General features: G+C 45.4%; 1 protein-coding gene across 2 annotated transcripts; it reads right to left on the bottom strand.

The window, feature by feature from the left end:
* Positions 1 to 419: 419 nt before the first annotated feature.
* Positions 420 to 23,520, bottom strand: NT5M (5',3'-nucleotidase, mitochondrial). 2 transcript variants are annotated; one of them, XM_058157530.1, is made up of 5 exons: positions 20,857 to 23,520; positions 19,352 to 19,452; positions 18,577 to 18,637; positions 18,113 to 18,227; positions 420 to 1,753 (listed from the first exon to the last, which is right to left on the bottom strand). In XM_058157530.1, exons 1-5 carry the CDS (start codon positions 21,148 to 21,150, stop codon positions 1,701 to 1,703), a joined length of 624 nt encoding a protein of 207 aa, XP_058013513.1. In that variant the 5' UTR covers positions 21,151 to 23,520; the 3' UTR covers positions 420 to 1,700. The 2 variants fall into 2 exon arrangements, with proteins under 2 accessions (XP_058013513.1, XP_058013512.1); XM_058157529.1 differs by lacking the exon at positions 420 to 1,753 and adding an exon at positions 16,835 to 17,589.
* Between the last annotated feature and the right edge of the window lie 52 nt (positions 23,521 to 23,572).

Below are 23,572 nucleotides of genomic sequence, written 5' to 3'. Positions count from 1 at the left end.
TTGGGCAGTTTGAGCTTTCTGAGTTGGCACAGAAAGAACATTCTTTGTTGTACTTTTTTGATGATGTTTTTGATGTGAGTCATCCATTTTAGATCTTGCAATATGGTAGAACCTAGAATTTGGAAGGTTATCTACTGCTGATACTGTGTTATCTAGTATTGTAAGAGATGGAAGTATAGAAGGGTTTCTCCTAAAGTCTAAAGATGAAATTACATCTTTATCCAGATAATACTTGTATCAAAAGTGGTTTTTATTTTGAAAAGGCAACTGGACTAATTTTCCGAGGAAAAATAAGACATTTCGCTTCCTATCCCAGAAGCTTCGTCAGTTGCATTGGATGCTGTGGGAGATGGAGGTTAAGCTTCCAGGATGGGAACTGAAGCGTCTTGTTTTTCCTGGGGGAAAAAAAATCAGTCCAGGTGCCTTTTCAAAATAAAAACCACTCTGGATGCAAGATGGAATTATTCCCTTGGTCTACCCCATCTGTACCCCAACGTTATACAGTCCACTGGATTCCCCCGTATCCAAAAGGACCTAGGATCTTTTCATAGGACATTAAGCACCAGTTCTCCTCCAGTTTCCCATTTAATGGTCTCGGACGCCACAGCCAGCTTCTACTACAATTGGTTGACAGCCCTTGGAAACCTTTGAAGGCCAGCAAAGTTTGCAGAAGCAAAGATCCTTGAGACAAGAAAGGGAAGGCGGTTGTTTATCGTTGCTGCTGGCCTGGTCTAGCAAAGGCCAGGATGAGGGGGAGAAGTGGTCTTTCTGGGCGAAGGGCCGTCTGTCGAGGACTGTTTTGTCAAGGGCTTTATCTGGCCGAGAAGATATTTTGACTGAGATGCTCTGCAGATGCTTCAAGCAGTCCCAGAGGCTGATAGGCGGGGATCTCCTGGGCTTTGCAGGTTGAGGTGACCCTGGGGGGAGATAGTGACTGGTTGCAACATCGGTCCAAGGTTGGCGGTTTTTGTAACGAGGGAAGTGGGAAACCGCTCAGCTGATTTTGAGAAGGGAGGGGCTTCCCCCATCCGTGGATTTGAGCATCAGGAAAAACAGCAGATGTTCCTACAACATGGCTGAGTCAATTTGATGTTCTCTTCCTTCATGAACTCATCATGCCAGAAGCAGGACATCTCTGGTGACCTAGTGGTGCAGAGAAAATAACTTCCTTCCTTCCTTCCTTCGATTTGAAATGTGGGAAATGACACTTTGGCTTTTTTCCTCTAATCTTTTGAGCCTGATTCGTCCTCCTACTGCATTTCTATCTGCTATTTCATGCCAAGCCGTTTTTTGTTTTTGTTTTAATCCTGTCCTCTTCCTTATCGCTGCATTTTGCAATCCTGAACTGAGACCAAACATTGATTACCAATAAAGCAACATTTTAAGATTGCAGAACTGGAAGTGGAGGAGAAAGTACAGAACATGAAGTTAGCAGCTGCATGTTTCAGAAATCACAGATTAAATGTCTCCACAGCATAATTAAGGAGTGTAAATTTGCTTAGGGCTTACGGGTAGCTATTGGCATTGTTCACGCTAACCTTTGGCACGCACATTGTCAGTGTGTAGCAGGGCCTACAATATTGGACAGAGATAAAGGTTTGTACTGCATTTTTATGAATCTTGTTGATCTTCCTTCCTTCCTGGAGCATCACCCATTGTAAGCAGGGCACAGAACAGACTGTTTTCAAGATACGTAAACTTCAGGTGGGCTGGCCCTGAGTGTGGCACAACCTGACCCAAAATGTTGGCTTTCCTTGAGATATAAGAACAAGGGAAAAAACAGTATTATTATCAATTTTTTAAAATTTGACATCCACCCCCCCCTCTCTCTCCTTCCTTCCTTCCTTCCTTCCTTCCTTTTTTTCCTTCCTTTCTTTCTTTCTTTCTTTCTTTCTTTCTTTCTTTCTTTCTTTCTTTCTTTCTTTCTTTCTTTCTCTTCCTTCCTTCCTTCCTTCCTTCCTTCCTTCCTTCCTTCCTTCCTTCCCTTCCCTTCCCTTCCCTTCCCTTCCCTTTCCTTCTTTCCCACTTTTTAAAAGAGATTGAGAATTCAGCTCTCTCTCTGTTCCCGGAGAGATCCTGAGCTTGATCATGCTGCCATGATCTGACGTGGAGGAAAATAATAATAATAGAAAAAGAAAAAGAAACCCAGTCATTTTCATAAACGATTGTCCTTGAAGGCTGTGGATGTATGCAGCTTTCCAAAAGCGAAGGAATAAAGGAAGGCGATGAAGAGGCGCCATTCCTCTTCCTTAGCTGTTGGATAACATTTTTAGTTTTCATCATGAGGATCGCAGAGTTTCAATGGGAGAAGTTTAAAAAGTTCATTTAAGGAATCTGCAAGACTGTGCAGGGCTGAAATGTGTTGAGGTTGAACAGTTTTTCTGCATTGTTTTTTTTTAATTGAAAAAGTTTTACAAAACCTGTTTCCCCCCTCCCCCCTAGCCCCCTCCCCCTTCCTTCACAAATCCCCCTACCCCCTACCCCCCCCTTCCCAGAACAAACACAAGGTATAGTTAAAAATAAAACAAACATATGCTAAAAATTTTCCCTCTTAACTCAATTATACTCCTACAATTCTCATCAATTCCTAACCTCCCCCAAAACAATCAAAAATAATACATCCTAATCATTCAAAGGCAGTCTGATAACTCTTAGTCATTTTTCTGCATTGTTGTATGCCTGTGTTGTGTATATACAAAAAATCAGTTTTCCCTTAGCCATCCAGGACGGATGAGCTTCATGACTAATGAGTTAAGCCCGGTAAACATCCCTTCTGGTGTGGGCGACAACAACAATGAGAAATCTTCCTCTCGTGACCCTTTTGAGTGCAGGCGAAATTTTCTTCAGGAAATAATAGCAATTATTTATCCCAAATTTTCTCCTTACAAAGCCCTCCTGCTATCTCAAGCTATTCTTCCTCCAGAGCCTTTATATAGGACAGCAGAACCACACCAACCCTGTTCTAAGGCAAGAGTGTATGTACAAGCGCACAAATGGATCATTAATGGGCAGAAAAAAGGGGAAAAATTGTTAAAAGATGCCTCTGGGGTTCGATCTTTTCAAAAACAAGTCGAGAATAAAAAGTGTTTTCCCCGATAGCCCTTTTTGTTTTTCAGGCCAGCCAGAGAGCTAAAGTTAGCAAGTTTTATTCTACAGATGTGGGAGAGGAAGGCTGGTGACCTGATCCGCACATGCAGCAGAAACATACAGGAAGGATCCTCACGGAATGATCAAGTGGACTAGAATCTTAGTTACGATTTCTAGCTTTACTAGAATGGAGGGCTCTCTCCTTCCTTCCTAGGATGCAAAAAGCAAAACAGGTTTCTACTACCTCTATGTTGTGACCCAGGCCCAAGTAGGTAGTAGGAAACTCAGTCCATGAAAAAACAAACAAACTTTATTCGAACAGCTGAGAATTACTTTATTCCCAGCATAGTTCAACTCAAATTAAAGCAAATTCCTCCCAACACAAATTCCTCAGTTCTCTTGCAAACCTTGGTCCAATTAGGCAACTGCCAAAGGCCTTTCTTGGCAAAAATTCACAAGTCACAAAAGTAAAGGCAAGACGTAGACGAAGCAGAAGATGAAGCAAAAGACGAAGCTACCAACGTTGTTTTCCAGCAAAGCTCAAACACCGGTGCTGGTCTGTTTTAAGCCTGATGGGAGGGGCCAATCATCTCTTGGCCCTACTCCCGAGTCGTCCTCTTTGCTTGAGCTGCTCTTGCCTTCTGGCAGCTCTTCTCATGCGTGCATTAGGAACAGGCTCCTCCTGTTCCTCTGCCTCACTACTGTCAGCCTTTGGAGGCTCCGGAGTTCGCGCCTCACTCCCCGATGGCCCTGGCCCCATTTCTGCCTCCCATGCAGAGCCCTTATCCGGGCCTTCCCCAGCCTCCAGGACTGGCCCATGTTCTTCCTCAACCTCATTGCTGTCCGACAGCTCCGCAGGCTGCTGGCGGACCACAACACTCTAACCCTATTAGCTGCCTGGAGTTACTCTCTGCTAAGATGGGCAGCCAATAAATATGATAAATAATAAAATAAAATAAAATACAAAATAATAATAAAATAAAATAAAATAATAAAATAAAATAAAATAATAAAAACACTCCTAATTTTCCACCAGTTTGAGCTGCATGAGATGACTTCCTGGGAATTTTCTCTGCCTTAAATCAGCAGGTGTATTTCCTGCTCTTAGGTGATCAGGTGTTGCCTTCCATATCTTGATGCAAAAAACAAAAACACACACAGAGAGAGCATCAAGTTCTCCTCTTAATCATCTGGAGAACAAGGACAGAGAATTTTTTCATGATGGCTCATATATTATACGAGAGGAAGAACTTTAGTAAGATGGTTTGATAGGGAACTAAATCATTCAAATCAGTTATGATGGACTTTAGCCGGTTTATTGCCCTGAAACTTTGACACACATTGGTTGTTTATTGGTTGGGTTGATAACATAACATAACATAACATAACATCAGAGTTGGAAGGGACCTTGGAGGCCTTCTAGTCCAACCCCCTGCCCAGGCAGGAAACCCTACACCATCTCAGTCAGATGGTTATCCAACATTTTCTTAAAAATTTCCAGTGTTGGAGCATTCACAACTTCTGAAGGCAAGTTGTTCCACTTATTAATTGTTCTAACTGTCAGGAAATTTCTCCTTAGTTCTAAGTTGCTTCTTTCCTTGATCAGTTTCCACCCATTGCTTCTTGTTCTACCCTCAGGTGCTCTGGAGAACAGCCCGACTCCCACTTCTCTGTGGCAGCCCCTGAGATATTGGAACACTGCTATCATGTCTCCCTAGTCCTTCTTTTGTTAAACTAGACATACCCAGTTCCTGCAACCGTTCTTCATATGTTTTATCCTCCAGTCCCCTAATCATCTTTGTTGCTCTTCTCTGCACTCTTTCTAGAGTCTCAACATCTTTTTTACATCGTGGCGACCAAAACTGGATGCAATATTCCAAGTGTGGCCTTACCAAGGCATTATAAAGTGGTACTAGCACTTCACGTGATCTTGATTCTATCCCTCTGTTTATGCAGCCCAGAACTGTGTTGGCTTTTTTAACAGCTGCTGCACACTGCTGGCTCATATCTAGATGGTTATCCACTAGGACTCCAAGATCCCTCTCACAGGTACTACTATTGAGCAAGGTACCACATATACGGTACTGGTGCATTTTGGGTTTTTTTGCCTAAATGTAGAACCTTACTTTTTTCACTGTTGAATTTCATTTTGTTAGATAGCGCCCAATGTTCAAGTCTGTCAAGATCTTTCTGTAACTTGAGCCTATCTTCTGGAGTGTTAGCTATTCCTGCCAGCTTGATGTCATCTGCAAATTTGATGAGTTCCCCATCTATCCCGTCGTCCAAGTCATTGATGAAGATGTTGAAGAGTACTGGGCCTAAAACAGAGCCTTGGGGTACTCCACTGCATACTTCCCTCCATGTGGATGTAGTTCCGTTGAGGACTACACGTTGAGTGCGGTTGGTCAGCCAGTTACGAATCCATCTGGTGGTGGTGCTGTCTAACCCACATTTTTCTACTTTATCTAGTAGTAGGTTATGGTCTACTTTATCAAATGCTTTACTGAAGTCCAAGTAAATTATATCAACAGCATTCCTCTGGTCTACTAATTTTGTCATTTTGTCAAAGAATGCGATAAGATTAGTCTGGCATGATCTGTTTTTGACAAACCCATGTTGGCTTTTGGTTATTACTTTGTTTGCTTCTAGGTGTTCGGTGATTCGTTGCTTGATTATCTTTTCCAGAATCTTCCCCGGTATTGAGGTCAGACTGATAGGTCTGTAGTTTCCTGGATCTGTTTTTTTGAAGATGGGAACTACATCAGCTCTTTTCCAGTCCTCTGGCAGCTCCCTGTGCTCCAGGATCTTTGAAAGATATAGTTCAGTGGTTCTGAGATCACGTCTGCCAGTTCCTTCAGAACCTTGGGGTGTAATCCATCCGGTCCTGGTGATTTGAACTCGTCTAGGGTAGACAGGTGTTCACTTACCATTTTCTTCCCTATTTTAACTTGTATTTCTAATCTGTTTTTGTAGTGCTGTTTTGATAGGTTGGATTGTTTTTCCTTTTGTGTAAAGACAGATGCAAAATATGAGTTAAGTAGATCTGCTTTCTCCCTGTTGCTTGTCATCTTCTTGCCACTTTCTCCCAGCAATGGGCCAATTGTTTCCTTGACTTTTTCTTGTTTTTAACATGTTGGAAGAAGCTTTTTATTATTTTTACTTTTGTCGCTAGCCTTTGTTCATTGTGAGCCTTAGCTTTCCTCACTTCATCTTTACAGGCTCGGGCTGTTGCTGATATTCTGCCTTAGTTATTTGCCCTCTTTCCACTTTTTATATTTGTCCTTTTTGTCTTTCAATTTGTCAGATAGTTCTTTATGCATCCATGCTGGTTTCTTTTGTGATCTACTATTTTTCTTCTTCATTGGTATTGTGTTAGACTGTGCTTTTATAATCTCACTTTTCAAAATTTCCCAAGCTTCTTGAGTTGTTTTCCCCCTGAGGATTCTCATCCATTGAATCCTTCTCAAGATCTCTCTAAGTTTATTGAAATTAGCTCTCTTAAAGTCCAAGACTCTAGTTTGACTTTGTTCTACTACTTGTATTTGCTTAATGTTGAATTCCAATATTGCGTGGTCACTTGCCCCCAAGGTTCCTGTAGCTTCAACACCTTCTATCATTTCATCTCTGTTAGTGAGAATTAAGTCCAATATGGCTGACCCCCTTGTCGCCTTCTCTATTTTTTGGGAAACAAAGTTGTCTGCTAGGTTTGTTAGGAACCTGTTGGATTTTCCACTTGGTGCAGAGTTTGTTTCCCAGTTGATGTCAGGGTAGTTAAAATCCCCCATTACTACTGTGATGTGCTTCCTACATACCTTAGTTAGCTGACTAGCAAAAAGTTCATCTACTTCCTCTGTTTGGTTGGGTGGCCTATAGTATAGACCTATGGCAATATCGTTTTTCACCCCTTTTATATTGACCCAAATACATTCAAGATGATTTTCATCATTGTTGTGCTCTATTTCTGTAGAGATGTAGTTATTTCTCCCCTTCCACAGGGTCAGGCATTGTGGTGCTTACTGTTCCTATTTTCCCCCCACAACAGCCTTGTGAGGTAGGCTGGGGAGAGAGAGAGGGAGGGAGGGAGGGAGAGGGAGAGAGAGAAAGAGAGAAAAAGAGAAAGAAAGAGAGAAAGGGAAAGCGAGAGAGAGAGAGAGAGAGAAAGTGAAAGAGGGAGAAAAAGAGCGAGGAAGACAGAAAGAGAGAGAACGAGAGAGACAGAGGGAGAGGGAGAGAGAGAGAGAGAATTGGCTCAAACTCACCCAGAGAATGTCAGGTCGTCTTTGATACACAGCCATTTATTTGGTGAGCATTCAAAGTTACAACAACACTGAAAATAAAGGTGACTTACAACTAATCCTCATACTTACAACCAACACAGTGTTCCACACACACTGAGTCACACAATCAAAATTTCGATACTTGGAAACTGTATTTACGATGGCTATGGTGTTTCAGCGTCCCAGAATTGCCATTTGCAACTTAAGCCGGATTATTTTAGCAACTGTGTAATTCACTTAGTGACCATATTGGTTCACTTTAGGATGCGTGAACTTCTGGGGAATTCAGGGCCGGCTGGGGGATTCTGGGAGTTGAAGTCCACAGTCGGAAAGGCTGAGGTACGCTGGACTAGAATCTCTTGTTCACTGCCACCTTTGATGGGACATGGAATTGGTTCTTGCTTGTCTTGCAATCCATCTGCCTTGGTTGCACCTTTGAACCTTAGAAGAATAACAAGAGTTTGAAGGGATCTTGGAGGTCTTCTAGTCCAACCCCCTGCTCAGGCACGAAAGAGCCAGCCCACTTTCATTCGTGTGTGTGTGTGTGTGTGTGTTTGTAGGGTTGTGCGGTCCCCTTCCAGTTCAATTCACATCAGCCAAGGTTTGCCTCGCTTGATTGTTTGAACAGTTCTGGTTCTTCTTTCAAAACTGCTTTTATTTCCTCCTGTTTCCTGAAACTGCTCACTTTCTCTCTGCCCACACACTTACAAAACCCTCTTTTGGTTTTGGTTTAAAAGAATAACACTGGTTTAGGGGAAACGGGCTTGCTCCAAAGTATCCCAGGCTGAGCTGAGCGGCTGACAATTTTTTCCCCAACTCCAGTTTTGATCCACAAACAAATCCTTTTTTTTTTTTTTTTTGGTACCCTTTCCCGTAATTGTACATCTTATCTCTCTGCAGGCGAGAAAGCCACCCTGGAAACACCATAAACGTAGAGCTGACAAACAGTCCTGTCAGATAAAACTGGGGATAAAACACTCAGATAACGCAGATAAAAATCCCTTCTCAGGAACTTCACCAGCCAGATGAAACATTTTGAACTTCACCCACTGAATATATTGGCTTTAATGGGTCAGCTGTCCCCGGCAACGCGATTGATAATCCTAATCTATCATAGTTCACATTCTTGGCCGATCAGGTTTAATACTTGTTGTCCCCAAAGCAAAAGGACCTGTGAAGATTGTGGTCGATGTATCATTGATGGAGGCCTCTAACCCAACGGAGAAGCAAACCATGGGCGATGCCAAAAACCTCCTTGGGCTGGGCTGACATTGGTTGTCTTCGATTTAACGTCTTCTTTTAACGACCTCATAATCCAATGGTGGGATTCAAATTTTATTTACTGTGGCCGTGGCTTGGTGGGCAAGCAGGGGAAGGATACTGCAAAATCTCCATTCCCACCCCACTCCAGGGGACGGCTTCAATTCAGGGGACCATCGCTACCGGATCGCTGAACTACCAGCCATAATCGCTACCGGATCGCGTGATCCGGTCCGATCCGGGAGCATTTCACCCATTTTAAAGCTATGATGTTCTTCTTCTGCCTGGACTCTGTTTGCCTTCAATTTTTCCCTGGAGGATTGAGTGAAGGATGCTGGATTTTTCTGGGCGTCACATCCCATGTCCAACATATTCTAAGTAACACTTCTTGATGGTTTTGATGATTTCCCTTGGCTTTCCCAGGCGGCTGATCCTCTCCTCATTTCTGTCAACCCAGTTTATACGTAACACCCGCCTGTAAATCCCCATTTCAGATGCTTCTAGTCTCTTCAAGGGGCTTTCTGTCCGAGACCAACTCTCCACTCCGTAGAGCAGGATAGAAAAGAAGTGGAAAACAGAGAGATGGTTGCAATTCTGAATTCCTTCAAAGAGCTAGAGAGCATCCTTGTTTTCACCTGGTCCAGAAGGAAAGACAAGAAGTAACAGTGGCTGGGTTGTTTTTTTTCCTTCCTCTTCCTCTTCTTCCTCCTCTGCCTCCACTTTTCTTTTTTCCCAAAGGATATTTAGATATGTGATGTGATCCCTGCAGGGGATGGTGACGTCCAGTCTTCCACCTCTGATGGTCCCCTGTTTGGTGGAGTTGGCTCCTCCTCTTACCTGGCCGATGAATCCCCTCCCACCGTGCTGCATTGCCAAGACTTCTTCCCATTGCATTCAGGCTTCAGTTTTTGCCTGGACTGTAAAAATACCTGCCCTGGGAGTGGGCCTCCATGCAACAATGCCCCCCCTTCCAAACACAGCAGAGTTCTCATTTTACGTCTCCTACGGGCTCTCGCACAGTGGGAGTTTACTGTACACTCGACCTGCCCAGCGTTGAGGGCAAATGAACTCGGATAACTGTTCTTTGAGATCAGCTTTGTTTTCCAGGAGTGTTTGTAAAGTGGGTCAGTGTTATTGTCAAAACCTATGTGGCTTCCTTCTCCCCCCCCCAAAAAACAAAAATAACTCAAATTATGTCCCTATAAAAATAGACGTTGTTGATGAGGAACACGTGGAAGGCTCCGGTTTTCATTTTGGAGGCCTTTGCAACTTGGAGGCTTCAAGATTTGACACAGAAAATAAATCTCTCTGTGTGTCTCTCTCACACCTCTCTCTCTATCTATCTTATCCATCCATCCATCCATTTCTCTATCCATCTCATCAATATCTATCATCTCTATCATCTATCATCTATCAACTCTATCTATCTATCTCATCATTATCTATCATATTTATCTATCGATCTATCTATCGATGTATCATCTATCATCTCTATCTATCTATCATCTCTATCATCTCTATCATATCTATCTATCTATCTATCTATCTATCTATCTATCTATCTATCTATCTATCTATCTATCTATCTATCATCTATCTACTTATTTATTCAATTTACGTTGCCTATCTCACTATCAGGTGAATCATCTTCAAATGTGAATCCGGAAATCGGTTAAATCAGCCTTTTCAAACCCTGGTTGTAACTGAGGTGGCTTTGGTTCCCATCATCCTTAGGCAGCATGGTTCATAATTTACAAATGACCGCAGGGTTGAGAAAGCTGCTGGGGCTTCAATTACAGTGCATGGTTGGGGCTGTCAATCTGACCTGGTTGGGTGGGGTATTCTGGGAATTGAAGTCCAAAAGGTTGCCAAAAAATACTGATCTAGATCAGTATTTGGCAGGAATAGCCATCACTCCAGAAGATAGGCTTAAGATACAGAAAGATCTTGACAGACTTGAACATTGGGCGCTATCTAACAAAATGAAATTCAATGGTGGAAAAAAGTAAGGTTCTACATTTAGGCAAGAAAAACAAAATGCACAGGTACAGTATATGTGGTAGCTTGCTCAATAGTAGTACCTGTGAGAGGGATCTTGGAGTCCTAGTGGATAACCATTTAGATATGAGCCAGCCGTGTGCAGCAGCTGCCAAAAAAGCCAACACAGTTCAGGGCTGCATAAACAGAGGGATAGAATCAAGATCATGTGAAGGATTAATACCAGTTTATAAAGCCTTAGTGAGACCACACTTGGAATACCGAATTCAATTTTGGTCACCACATATGAAAAAGATGTGGAGACTCTAGAAAGAGTGCAGAGAAGAGCAACAAGGATGATTAGGGGACTGGAGGCTAAAACATATGAAGAACGGTTGCAGGAACTGAGTATGTCTAGTTTAATGAAAAGAAGGATTAGGGGAGACACGATAGGAGTGTTCCAATATCTCAGGGGCTGCCCCAAAGAAGAGGGAGTCAAGCTATACTCCAAAGCCCCTGAAGGCAGGACAAGAAGCAATGGGTAGAAACTAATCAGGGAGAGAAGCAACTTAGAACTAAGGAGAAATTTCCTGACAGTGAGAACAATTAATCAGTGGAACAACTTGCCTCCAGAAGTTGTGAATGCTCCAACACTGGAAATTTTTAAGAAAATGTTGGATAGCCATTTGTCTGAAGTGGTGTAGGGTTTCCTGTCTAGGCAGGGGGTTGGACTAGAAGACCTCCAAGGTTCCTTCCAACTCTTTTTCTTTTCTTTTCTTTTCTTTTCTTTTCTTTTCTATTCTATTCTATTCTATTCTATTCTATTCTATTCTATTCTATTCTATTCTATTCTATTCTATTCTATTCTATTCAGATTGATAATTAGCCTCTCTGCTCCGCAAGGAAATTCTCTAGAAAATGCGGAAAGCAGAATTTCTAATGTCTAATCACTCTCTTTAAAAGCTTCTTTTGGTTTCAACCCATCAGATGGTTGTTAGAAGCTGCCAACTAAGTGAAATATGCATTTAAAAAATTACTTTAGCGGTGGTCAGCTGGCCACCCAATCAAGTTGAACCCACCAAGATTTCCAGGTCCTTCTGTTCCTTCTCTAACTTTCCCTGGACTTTTTTCTTCTTCTTTGGCCTGGAGAGCCATCCATTATGGAAAGCTGCTTTGGTCAACGGGGTCATTTTAAAATTGGGACAATAAATATCCATGTTTTTCTTCCCACTCAGCCGCCTACAAGCACAAAGTAGGTCAGAAGTTTTGCAGTTGCTTGTCTCTGTTCATAAACGCAGATCAAAACAGAGAAAAATACGAGAGCACGTTATGTCTGCAGAAAAGTCAGTTTGGTTTGTGTTTACAGATTCTTCTTTTATAGAGCAATCTGGCCCTTAATTTTGAAAATGGCTTGTGGTGTACATCCAGCGTTCTCCAAGCTATTTCTGGCTCTTGTTTCTTTCCTGCAAATTGTAGGTGGCTCGGAGGCAGCGTCAGCTCCTCTCTTTTACAGGTAGTCCTCGAATTATGACCATTGTTGAGCCTGACATTACAGTCGTAAGTTGAGACTGTCATAAAGTGGGTTACTTTTTGACTAGAGCCGATTTTATGATCCTTTTGGCAGCGGTCGTTAAGTGAACCCATTGTTTTTCTGCAGGAAATTAGAAACAAACACCAGTTTCTGTCAAAAATGTGGTAAGTCCCAGTCATGTGTCTGTAAATGCAGGCTGCTTGCCATGGGCCCAGATGGGGTTGTGTGACCATTGGGGTGGGGTGGGGGTGGGCAGATGTCAGAACTTCGAGACTGAGTTCAACTAAGTCCCGTTTTCCAACTTTCACTAAGTCACTGGTCGTAAGTCGAGAACGGCCTGAATTTGTCCAAATATATGTATGCTCTCTCTAACCTTTTAACTCTAACCTTTTAAGAGTAAAAGGAGGAGGAAGAAAATGGGAGAGAGAAATAAAGCAATTGCTGAGAAATCAGGCCATTCAAACTGTGTAAAAACCAATTTTTCCCCCTAAAATTTTCTTTGCAAGCTTATTTCTCCTACTTGAGAGAAGGCTGCAGCCCCTGGCAGTATTGATTTAGTGGTTCTTTGCTCAAATAGCCCAAATTCTCCCCGCAGATTTCAAAACCACTTCAAACCAGTAAAAGCCATAAAACCAATAAATATCTGGATCGGGAGCCCTGAAGGGTATGATCACAACGTAGACAAAGCACGTCCTGCTGGTACAATGCTTAAAATGAGCCACACACGCTTCAAAACGCGAGTTAGAAGAATGGCCTGAAGGAAGAATTATATCTTTGCCCAAAGCTGGGAAGATAAAGCAGAATTGCATAAATCACTGGAGTTAAAAAAGAAAAAAAAAAGAAAGAAAACAAACATAGGTGAATTTTAAGTGGGTTTTTCTTGAAGCGTTTCCCCCTCCAGCTCTCCTCCCGCTTTTGCCCCTCGGCTGAATGCTAAAAAAAAAATCCAGCCTTGAGGTTGGCTGAGCAAACTCCCCATGACGTCAAAGAGCAAGAGTTAAAAACAAGAATGACAAAAGGGGATTTGTGTCCTTTTGAGGTGGGGAAAACAAAAAAAGGCTGGTATGCGTGGGGGGGCGTCAACTGTCCCGAGGTGGGGAAAGGAAGGCTGCGGTGCCCAAAATGTTACACACCTTGTGGGTTTGCTTTCCGGCAAAACTTCCAAAGACTTTCCCCCCCCTCTCCTCTCCAGAAATGTCTGCCAATGTCACGGTGTGGGCTAAGCTCCCCCCACCCACCCCCGAAGTTGTGCAAGGGAAGCTGGGCACAAGGGCACACTATGTGACCTGACGCACTTCGGGCGTGCCAGAGCGATGTGTGTATCGGCTCTGATCCAAGCCTCTGGGCCAGGCCAAACCTTTTCTGCTGAACGAGAAAGGGGTCCCGAAGGTGGATCTCTTTCAGAAAACCGACTGGATTTGAAGACCGGCTGGCTGGCAGAAATCAGGTCTCCAGAGTGGATCTTTCTATGCGCCGTTCAGCCGCCAGCTGGGTGGCGAAAGCAGTCTGTGCCCTGTACCCCTGGCAGAGGTTACAGACGGGCAAGGCAAGGGGTAAAGCATTAAAGCAAACCCTGCAGATCCTCTGGGATGTTTTTCCTCTTACATCTTGTTTTTGAATTTCCCTGTCTCAGTAGGCCTCGTAGAAGGGGAGCCGTGAGAATCTACAGAAGCTTAAAATTAGGATATAGAGTAAGAGAGTTGGAAGGGACCTTGGAGGTCCTCTAGTCCAACCCACTTCTCAGGCAGGGAGTCTGGAAGCACCTTTTCCCAACATGCTTTATTCAGACGCAGATGCTTTCATGAGCTGCAACTGGTGAACGTGGATTCTTTTCACTCAAATGTATGACTTGAAAAATGTGCCCCTCTCTTCCTTCCTTCCTTCCTCCCTCCCTCCCTCCTTCCCTTCCTTCCTTCTTCTTTCTCTCGCTCTCTCTCTTTCTTCCATTTTTCTTTTCTTTTTCTCCTTTTTCTTTCCCATCCCTCTGAACATCACCTTCCTCACTTTTAAAACCCCAATGTTTGACTTTAATTCCTGAAATCTGGTGAACAGCTGAAAAGAGGACTAGAAAACTGGGCTGTCTGCCTGGTAGCTCCACTCCACTGTCAAGGGGGCTTGTTCAACCTTTGAACAGCATGTCTCTCTGGAGGAGTGGGCTGAGCCCCCATCTGTCATTGTTTGCACAAAAGCTTCAGGTGAAAAACTGGGTTTCTGCCAGCTCAGAATTGGACTTTGCTGCGATTTGCTCCAGCCCCAAAAGAAAAGAAAAGAATAATAAAATAAAATAAAAGAGAATAAAATCTTGGCCTAGACTGCTCTCTGGTGGAGGATTTGGGGATTTAGCACACTCTGCCTGTTCAGCATTGAGGGCATATACTTACTTAACTTTGGCAGAGCTTGAAAATTTAAGTCTGATTAGGTGGAAGGATGCCTGGGAAGCTCAGAACCAGGGGTAGAGAGGGGAGGGGAAAAAAATAACAAACTGGAAATAAAAGGAAATAGCAAGCCTACAATGAGGTTCATGCCAGGGGTGGGCTTCAAAAATGTTAGCAAGGGGTTCTCTGCCCGGTTGCTAGGCGGGCGTGGCCTAGTCAGCCTCCTGCACCACTGTGGGGGGGGAGGGGCGTTTTTGCCCTCCCCAGCCTCCGGTGGCTTCCCTCCGAGCCTCTGGGAGGGCCAAAATGGCCTCCCCAGGCTCCGGCGGTCCTCTGGAGGCCAGAAACAGGCCTGTTTCCAGTCTTCCCGAACTTCCAGTAGTCCCATTTTTCACCCTCCCCGAGCCTCCGTGCGCGCCCTGCGCTTACCTGCATCCAAAATGGGTCATGTGGGGACTCCTGGGAGGGGAGGGGTGGGCAGAGCCAGCCAGGAGTGGGATTTGGGGGTTCTTCGAGCTGCTCAGAATCTTAGCTAGAGGTTCTCCCGAACCCCTGTGAACCCCCAGCAGCCCATCGCTGGTTCCTGCCCATTAAATCCTCAGGAGAGATCCTTGACTTGGAGAAGTGAAGAATTGAACCAGATCTGGCTGATCCGGCTACATTGCAACACCATCCACAAATACGGCACATGACAAAACACGACAGGGTTGTTTCTCAAGTAGGAATTGTTGGTTGTATTTGCACAATAAAAGTATGCAGAGCTGGAGACATTCAGATTAAATAAATAGACCGAATATTGTGCATGCACAAGTGGGGGAGGGGGGATACACACCTCCTGCTTGTCCCTGTAATCTCCATGCGTTAACAACATCACATCCTGGTTTGTCAGGTGAGATTTCGTATGGAGTCATTTGAACATTTCAGAAAAAAACCCAAACCAAGTTCATGACGACCAGTTTGAGTCTGTGAAAAAATGGCTCTACGTGAAGTTTTCGAAAGGATTCTAAAGTGTTTCTCACACACAATAACACTCCAACAGTGACTGACGAGAGCTATTTGGAGAAGGGCAAATCATAGGAGAAGCTTGCTCCCAGATCAAGCGAGAGCCTACTTACTTTAGACTAAAAGGTGGGTGGAGGAATCTGTCTTGGGGTTGTGTCCTTTGAGGTTTGAGCTGATGTAACTTAGTGCAGAGCAATAACAATAGCACTTAGACTTATATACCGCTTCACAGTGCTTGACAGCCCCCTCTAAGCGGTTTACAGAGTCAGCCTCTTGCCCCCAACAATCTGGGTCCTCATTTTACCCACCTCGGAAGGATGGAAGGCTGAGTCAATCCTTGAGCTGGTCAAGATCGAACTGCTTGTACTGGGCAGAGTTAGCCCGCAATACTGCATTCTAACCTCTGGGAAGGAGGGAGGGAAGGAAGGAAGGAAGGAAGGAAGGAAGGAAGGAATAGGAATAGTACTTAGACTTATATACCATTTCACAGTGCTTTCCAGCCCTCTCTGAGCAGTTTACAGAGTCAGCCTCTTTCCCCCAACAATCTGGGTCCTCATTTTACCCACCTCGGAAGGATGGAAGGCTGAGTCGACCTTGAGCCTGGTGAGATTTGAACTGCCAAATTGCAGGCAGCTGGCAGTCAGCAGAAGTAGCCTGCAGTACTGCATTCTAACTACTTAAATTATCTTAAATTCTAACTACTATTAGATAATTCTAATTATCTTAAATTCTAACTACTTAAATTATCGGCCATCTAATAAAATAAATACTGCGCCACTGTGGCTCAGAGAAAGGAAAACTAGCAGGCCAAGATTAGAATCTTCTAGAGAAGATGTGAAGGTTCCACATGAAGATATGAACAGATGTGTATTGTCCCAAAGTCCACCTGAAGGATGGAGAGTAGAATCCATCCAGGTGGATGTGCAAAGTGTCCCATTTCAGAGACAGGACAGAATATCTGTAGCTTGGGGATGAATTGTGAGTGAGGTTTTTGGTGTCCTCTGAGCTTGATGGTTTTCTTGCAGATTTTTTGGGACCCAACTAAGAAACATCATCAATGCTAAAAGTTTCCACCACTCCCTTCTAACACTGAAGATGTTCCCTAGTTGGGTAATGAAACGTCTGGCTCAAAGAGGACAAAGCACCCCACAGAGATGCAGTGCTCTGTAGAACTTCACAATGTTTTCTTCTTTGGCCAGTTCTGAAGTTGCTTCCCACACCGTCCACAAATAAATCCTTAGGAACAACACCCTGTTTACTCTCGGAAAACATTCAGACATCTCCGGGAATGAGCAAAAAGTCAGGATGGAAGCTACAACAGGGAATTGAAGACTTTTCTGTATTATGTGCAACATTATGCATGGACTTGACTTCCCAGTTAGAGATCCATCTTGATTTTTTGACCCTGGAAGCTCTGAAATCAAGAGATCCTTCGGCTGAATCGGTGCAGCAAACTCACACGTGTCTGTGAGATTGTGGCTGGGTACATGAACTCAGGAGGCCACTGATCTCCTTATACTCTGGAATATTTCTTTCACATTCATTGCAACAAAGGGTCATTTGAGTTCCAGAAGCTCAATGTCCATCCACTGGAGGCCAAAGATGAGGATGGCCATCATTTTGAAAGACAAAGACCCCACGGAAACTTAAAGAGGGATGGGAAACCATCCTGAGTTGATCTACTCAATGAGGGGCCTTCAGCATAGTTGGGCGACTTGGCCAAAACCACTCCTGTAGAAACCGAAGGTCTTCCTTTAGCTGCCAAAACCGGCTGCCCTTTGATGCCACAACTCTTCCTTTCGACATGCCAGCCCAGACCCAAGGAAGGTAACAGGTACCTTCTTCTTCTTCTTCTTCTTCTGGCTAGCAACTCAAGAAGATAGCCTTCAGGCAACCAGACCTGCTCTTTGCTGGCCTTGCTAAGAACTCTCCAAGCTTCAGCAAGCCCGCTTGCTTTCCAAGATGGCCTTCCAGTCATCAGCCCACGAGTGCAACCGGTGGCAAGAAGCTGGGAGCTGCAGATGCTTGTTGTGGCAGGCAGTAAAAAGCACCTGCTCCCAGGTGGGAGTCCGTTCCGCTCCTGGGATTGGGAAAGGAAAGACGGCCGGTAAAGATGTGGGTTGCGTTTCTTCAAAACGGTGCAAATCGGTCCACCTTTTAGCCCCTCCAAGGCAGGGTTTTTTTTTTTAACTTTTAAAAGCATTTTTTCTTTGGCTGAAAAAATGCTTTTAAAAGTAAAAAAAAGGCCTCTGATGATCGCACAGCTCAGCTGGGTTCAGCAAAGGCTTTTAAAAGCATTTTTTTCTACAACCTCTTTGGCTGAAAAAAAATGCCTTTAAAAGAAAAGAAAAGCCACTGACGATCAGGCACCTCAGCTGGGATCGCCAGAGGAGCCTTTTAAAAGCATTTTTTCTACAACCTCTTCAGCCGAAGAGATTGTAGAAAAAAAGCTTTTAAAAGTAAAAAAAAAAAAAGTTGGTCACGCCCACCCAGTCACATTACCCCCCCACCAAGCCAGGCCCACAGAACCGGTAGTAACAAATTTTACATTTCACCCCCGCTCCAAAGCTCCTCTTCCCCAGCACCAACCCTCCCCACCTTACCTACGATATCAGGCCTGTCATCGATCAGCACATGTCCAGCGACGATCGTCTTATCTCGGGTGAGAATCACGTGGTCCAAAAATTCCTGCCCGAAATGCTTCTCTATCCAAGCGAACTGGAAGGCAGCAGAGGACATGAAGGTGAAAACGTTTGGCTGGATGACGAGAAGGGAACTTTTTCTGTAGGATCGTGGGGAGAACCATAAAATGAAAGCTGCCCAGACTCGTTTTTAGGGTGAGGTGGGCAGCATATCAATTTAATACGCAAATAAATAAAAGTAAATTAACCATGTGGGCAAAGGGTTCCCGCCAACGAGCCAGCTCTGAGAAGGAAGGGAGCTGGAAGATAAGGTTAAATCAGACCAATTCCTTTAAAACCTGCAGTGTTTTGATTGCCTTAATATCAAATCCTGGTCCTTCTGATTTAACCAGTGAATAACCCAAGATTTCTTGAGCAGGCTTTACCTTCTCATACGGGCAGTAGCGATATTTCTTGATGGGACTGGTGCATATGAAGACTTCAGTCCTAATATAAAAAGAGAGAGTGAGAACGACTCATATTTCTCCGTTATTTTCCCACAACTGGATTCTGACTCTCCAACAGAACTTTCTATGCATGGGTGGGTGGGAGAGTAATTGGTTTGTGATGCATGGATTTGGTTGAAAAAAGAATTTTCGGCTTCCTAGGTCTTCTACGAACTGGACTGGGTGGGTCATTTCCCACTCAAGTTCAATTGTAAGCTCGGAGAATTAATGTCAATGTAATGAATGCCATTGTAAATCTTGATGGTTATGGCACAGAAATATTTGTACTCAGGTGACACACTGCTTAAGGGAAGATGGAATGTTTATATTAAAAAATAAAAATTAATTAAAACCAAAAAGTTCTGGAACTTGTCCCGAAGGGGCGGGATTTCTCACCCCCCCTACCCACCCGACTGCTTTCCGTCTACAGGATCTGCTCTCCCGTCCTACTCACCAGAAAAAACAATGACGTTCAGTTTTCAAAACAAGGTGGTTGTTGTTTTGGAAAACTGGAGGCTTTCAAAAACAAACCGGACAACCATTTGACCAGGATGGTATAGTCACCTGCTTTGAGCAGTGGGTTGGATTAGAAGACCTCCAAGGTCCCTTCCAGCTCTAGGATTCTATGTTGTGCGATTAATCTAGAGAAGCCCAGGATATGAAACATCTGGAGAATTTGCTGCTGTTCCCATTTTATGGCCTAATTAATACTTACGCTTCTAATTCTGCCATCTCCTTCAGAGCCTCCACAGCCCCTGGAAGTGGGTCGAGCTCCATGAAAAAGTTCTTGGATTCCCAAATACTGATAGCCTTTTCCTGCAAAGTGGGGGGAGGGGAGAGAGAGAGAGAAAGAAACACACACAGATGCAAACACCAGCACATGAAGGCAGCTAAACACTGGTGGCATGTCTCGAAACACATGGAATCCAGGAAATCCATGTTTCCACATCCATTTTTCACACTTATGACCCCTCCAGTGTCCCCATGGTCACCTGATCAAAATTCAGACTGTTGGCAATGGTCTCACATTTATGACTTATAAGTCCTTGACTTATAACCTCACCAGAATTTCGTTGGCAAGGCGGTTGTTAAGGGAGGCGTGCCTGATTTTTATGATCCGTTTTTGGCGTAGTATGCACTGCTGTTGGTAAGTGAATCATGCAGTTGTTCAGCAAATCCAGCTTCCCCTGTTGACTTTGCCTGTCAGAAGTCGGAGGGGAAAAGTCACGAATGGCGAACACCTGGGACACTGCAGCCATTGTGAAACATGCAGGTTGCCAGACACCTGGATTTTGATCACGTGACCCTGGGGATGCTGCAACCCTCATAAGCGCAAGGCCTGTAACTCACATTTTTCTGGTCCAGGGTAACTTTGAACAGCCACTAAAAGAATGGCTGTAAGTCGAGAACTACTAGGAGATGCAGATCATGCCAATCTCAGTTAGAATTAGAGGGCAGGACAAGAAACAATGGATGGAAACTAACCAACGAGAGAAGCATCTTGGAGTTAAGGAGAAATTTCCTAACGGTGAGAACAATTAACCAGTGGAACAGCTTGCCACCGGAAATTGTGGGTGTTCCAACACTGGAGGTTTTTGAGAAGAGACTGGCCAGCCATTTGTCTGAAATAGTATAGGCTCTCCTGCTCGAGCAGGGGGCTGGACTAGAAGACCTCCAAAGTCCCTTCCAGCTCTATTCTATTTTAAAGAATAAGGAACGCCTCTACTCCTAAATAGTGCAATGGACCAGAGGTCTCCAACCTTGGCAACTTTAAGCCTGGTGGACTTTAACTCCCAGAATCCCCCAGCCAGCTTTGCTGGCTGGGGAATTCTGGGAGTTGAAGTCCGCCAGGCTTAAAGTTGCCAAGGTTGGAGACCTCTGCAATGGACGGTCCCTGAAGCTGGTACAGAGCCTGAAATGGACTGGGCAGCCCTTACCTGGGGGCCCAGCCGTCGGACACCCACCCACCCACCCACCCACCCCGCTTAATTTTTCCCCAGCAGCAAACCGAGAATGCCAAGGGAGGTTTTGGCCACCCAGAAAGGTGCTGAAATTCTTGGAGCGCCAGACGGCCAGGGAGCCAAAGAGGAGCGGCGGCTCAAACCCACCCTTGTTTACTCTGCTTCTCCGGTCGCCCTTCGGTCAGCTCCCCCGGGGGATTATCGGAGTACGTGTGTGTGTGTGTGTGTGTGTGTGTGTGTGTCACAGAACTGGACTCACGCTCAGTTCAGGCTGGAGTTTCCCGTATTGCTCCGAGACCCAGAAGCCGCGCCGCTCGTCCAGCGTGATGTAGGGCAGGTCCGGGTAGCGGGCGCGGTACTTCTTCAAGAACCCCCCCTCGAAGTCGGCCAGCACCCCGTCCATGTCCACCAGCACCCGCAGCGGCCGGGGAGGAGGGCCAGCAGCCGCGCGCCCCGAATGCGCCCCGGCGATACCCGCGCCCAGCAGAGGCGCCCAGGCGCCCAGGACCCGCTGCGGGTGCCGGAGGAGGCTGCTGGTGCCCCGGCAGATCATGGCCGGGTAGGGGCGTCTCTGGGCGGGGAGAAGGGAGGAGGGGTCGAGACCCCCTTCAGGGCAGGACCGGCCCCTCCGGCCGCCTTCGCCCCCACCAAGCCATTGCCCGCCTTTGCCGCAAGATCCGAAGGTCACGGAGGGAAGGCGCCCAGCGGCCACTGCGGGACTCGGGGATGGGCAGGTGGGGGAAGGAAGGAAGGAAGGAGGTATAGAGGTAGGTAGGTAGGTAGGAAGGATTAGAAAGAAGGAAGGAAGTATGGAGGGAGGGAGGGAAGGAAGGAGGAAAGAAGGAGGGAAAGAAAGAAGGAGGGAAGGTGGGAGGAAGAAGGGAGGGAGGGATTAGAAAGAAGGGAGGAAGTATGAAGGGAGGGAGGGAAGAAGTAAAGAAGGAGGGAAGGAGGGAAGGAAAAAAGGAGGGAGGGTGGGAGGAAGAAAGGAGGGAGAGATTAGAAAGAAGGGAGGAAGGAAGGAAATATGGAGGGTGGGAGGGAAGGATTAGAAAGAAGGAAGGAAGTATGGAGGAAGGGAGGGTGGCAGGAAAGAAGGAAGGATTAGAAAGAAGGAAGGAAGTATGGAGGGAGGGAGGAAAGAAGGAAAGAAGGAGGGAGGGTGGGAGGAAGAAGGGAGGGAGGGATTAGAAAGAAGGAAGGAAGGGTTGGAGAGAGAAAGAGCGAAGGAGCCGAGGATAGGAAAAGGAAGAGAAAGGAAAGAGAGAAAAGCAAAGAAGCAAGGGAGATTGTTTGCCCGTGTCAAAGCGTCCCAGCTAGCCGGAGGAACCGCCCCGGTTCAGCCCCTTCCCTCCAGCAACCGGCCCCGCGGGGTTCCGCTTCTCCTTGTCCTTGCTTGCAAAAGGATGGCGGGAGAGGCTGGGCAGCGAGCCGCGGGCTCCGCTTTCCGTGCCAAACCGGGAACCTCGCGCGCCCCGCTGCGTCCTCGCGCGCCCTCGCCCTCGCCCCGGCCTCTCCGTGCCTTTCCTCGACCGCGCAGCTGACCATGCGGAACCGCTGGGGGGCTCAGGGAAGCAGGCCAGGTGTGGGGTGGAAGGGGCAAGGGGCTTGCGTGAAGCCAGAAAGGGACTCTGCTTCTCCCGTTTCCCACTCTAAGCCGCCTTATGGAAAGGCAGCAGCATTCCTAGAAATAACCACTTTTTTTTTTTTTTGCAAAAGCAGAATATTGCATCTCTTTTCCTTAGCTTTGCCCAAATGTTATTGCAAGGCATTGGCTTTCCTGAACTACAACTCCCTTCCTAAGGGAGACCATAAGCACCCTCCAGGTTTTACTTAATGGCCAGTTGGTGGCCTCCCCATTGCAGTCACTAAAGAGGACCATTTATAGAACAGATAGGACAGATGGTATCCACCAGACTTTTTTTTTTACTAAAACTGCAACCAGCAAATCTCTGAATTTCAACCCTGAAAAGCTTCTCCCCTGAAGACCCCAGAAGCATTTCTGTCAGGAGTCGAATTCAGATTCTGCTCTCTGGTTAAGGAGGTTGCCAGGGCAATGGAAGTCCCGGAATTTGAGCCTCCATGCACAAATTAGGACATTTGGCGGGACCCAGTCTGTCTTTTCTGACTTCTGTTGATGTTTTTCCTGGAGGATGGATCCAGGGTGGAAATCCAGCAGGTTCTGGAGAACCGGTAGTGGAAATTTTGAGTGGTTCGGTGAACAGGCAAATACCACTTCTGGCTGGCCCTAGAGCAGGGTGGGAATGGAGATTTTGCAGTATCCTTCCCCTGCCACGCCCACCAAGCCATGCCCCACAGAACCGGTAGTAAAAAAATTTGGATTTCACTACTGGATAGATCCCTTCCATTCTTCCGGCTGAGGTCACCCACCTCCAGGTGCCTGGCAAGTCCCAGGGTGGACCCCTGCCGGAAGGAGCATTTCTTCCATGGCAGGAATCAAAGAGAGTTGAGGCTCCCTCCTCTATTTTTAAATGGCACAAGCTTGGGCGGGGAAGACCTATCTGATAAACCAGAGTCACATTAAATCCTGCTGCTGGGTATAAAGGGCAGATAACAGAGCAAAGCCAAAATAACAGAATACCAGAGTTGGAAGGGACCTTGGAGGTCTTCTAGTCCCACCTCCAGCTCAGGCAGGAAATCCTACAACATTCCAGACCAATGGTTGTCCAATCTCACAAATGCCTAAAGAACAAAATTCTATTTTTTTTCCTCTCCTGGATTAGTGAAAGAGCCAAAAGCCCATTTTTAAGGTAGCAAGATTAAGAATCTAATATGCATTGTGGATTGTTTATCTTGGTTTTGCATTTGCAAAGGAGTTTTGTATGTCTGTGCAAAACACACATTTATTTAATAATGATATGCACTTCATGTTTAATTATATGTAGAGATCTGTAGGCTTAATAGTGTAGATAATAATAAATAAACATCATTTCACAATTTGCTGTCTGCATGAA

This window comes from Ahaetulla prasina, chromosome 14, assembly GCF_028640845.1.
Source record: "Ahaetulla prasina isolate Xishuangbanna chromosome 14, ASM2864084v1, whole genome shotgun sequence".
In the NCBI taxonomy this organism is placed as follows: domain Eukaryota; kingdom Metazoa; phylum Chordata; class Lepidosauria; order Squamata; family Colubridae; genus Ahaetulla; species Ahaetulla prasina.
This window is presented reverse-complemented; position numbering and strand designations above follow the sequence as displayed.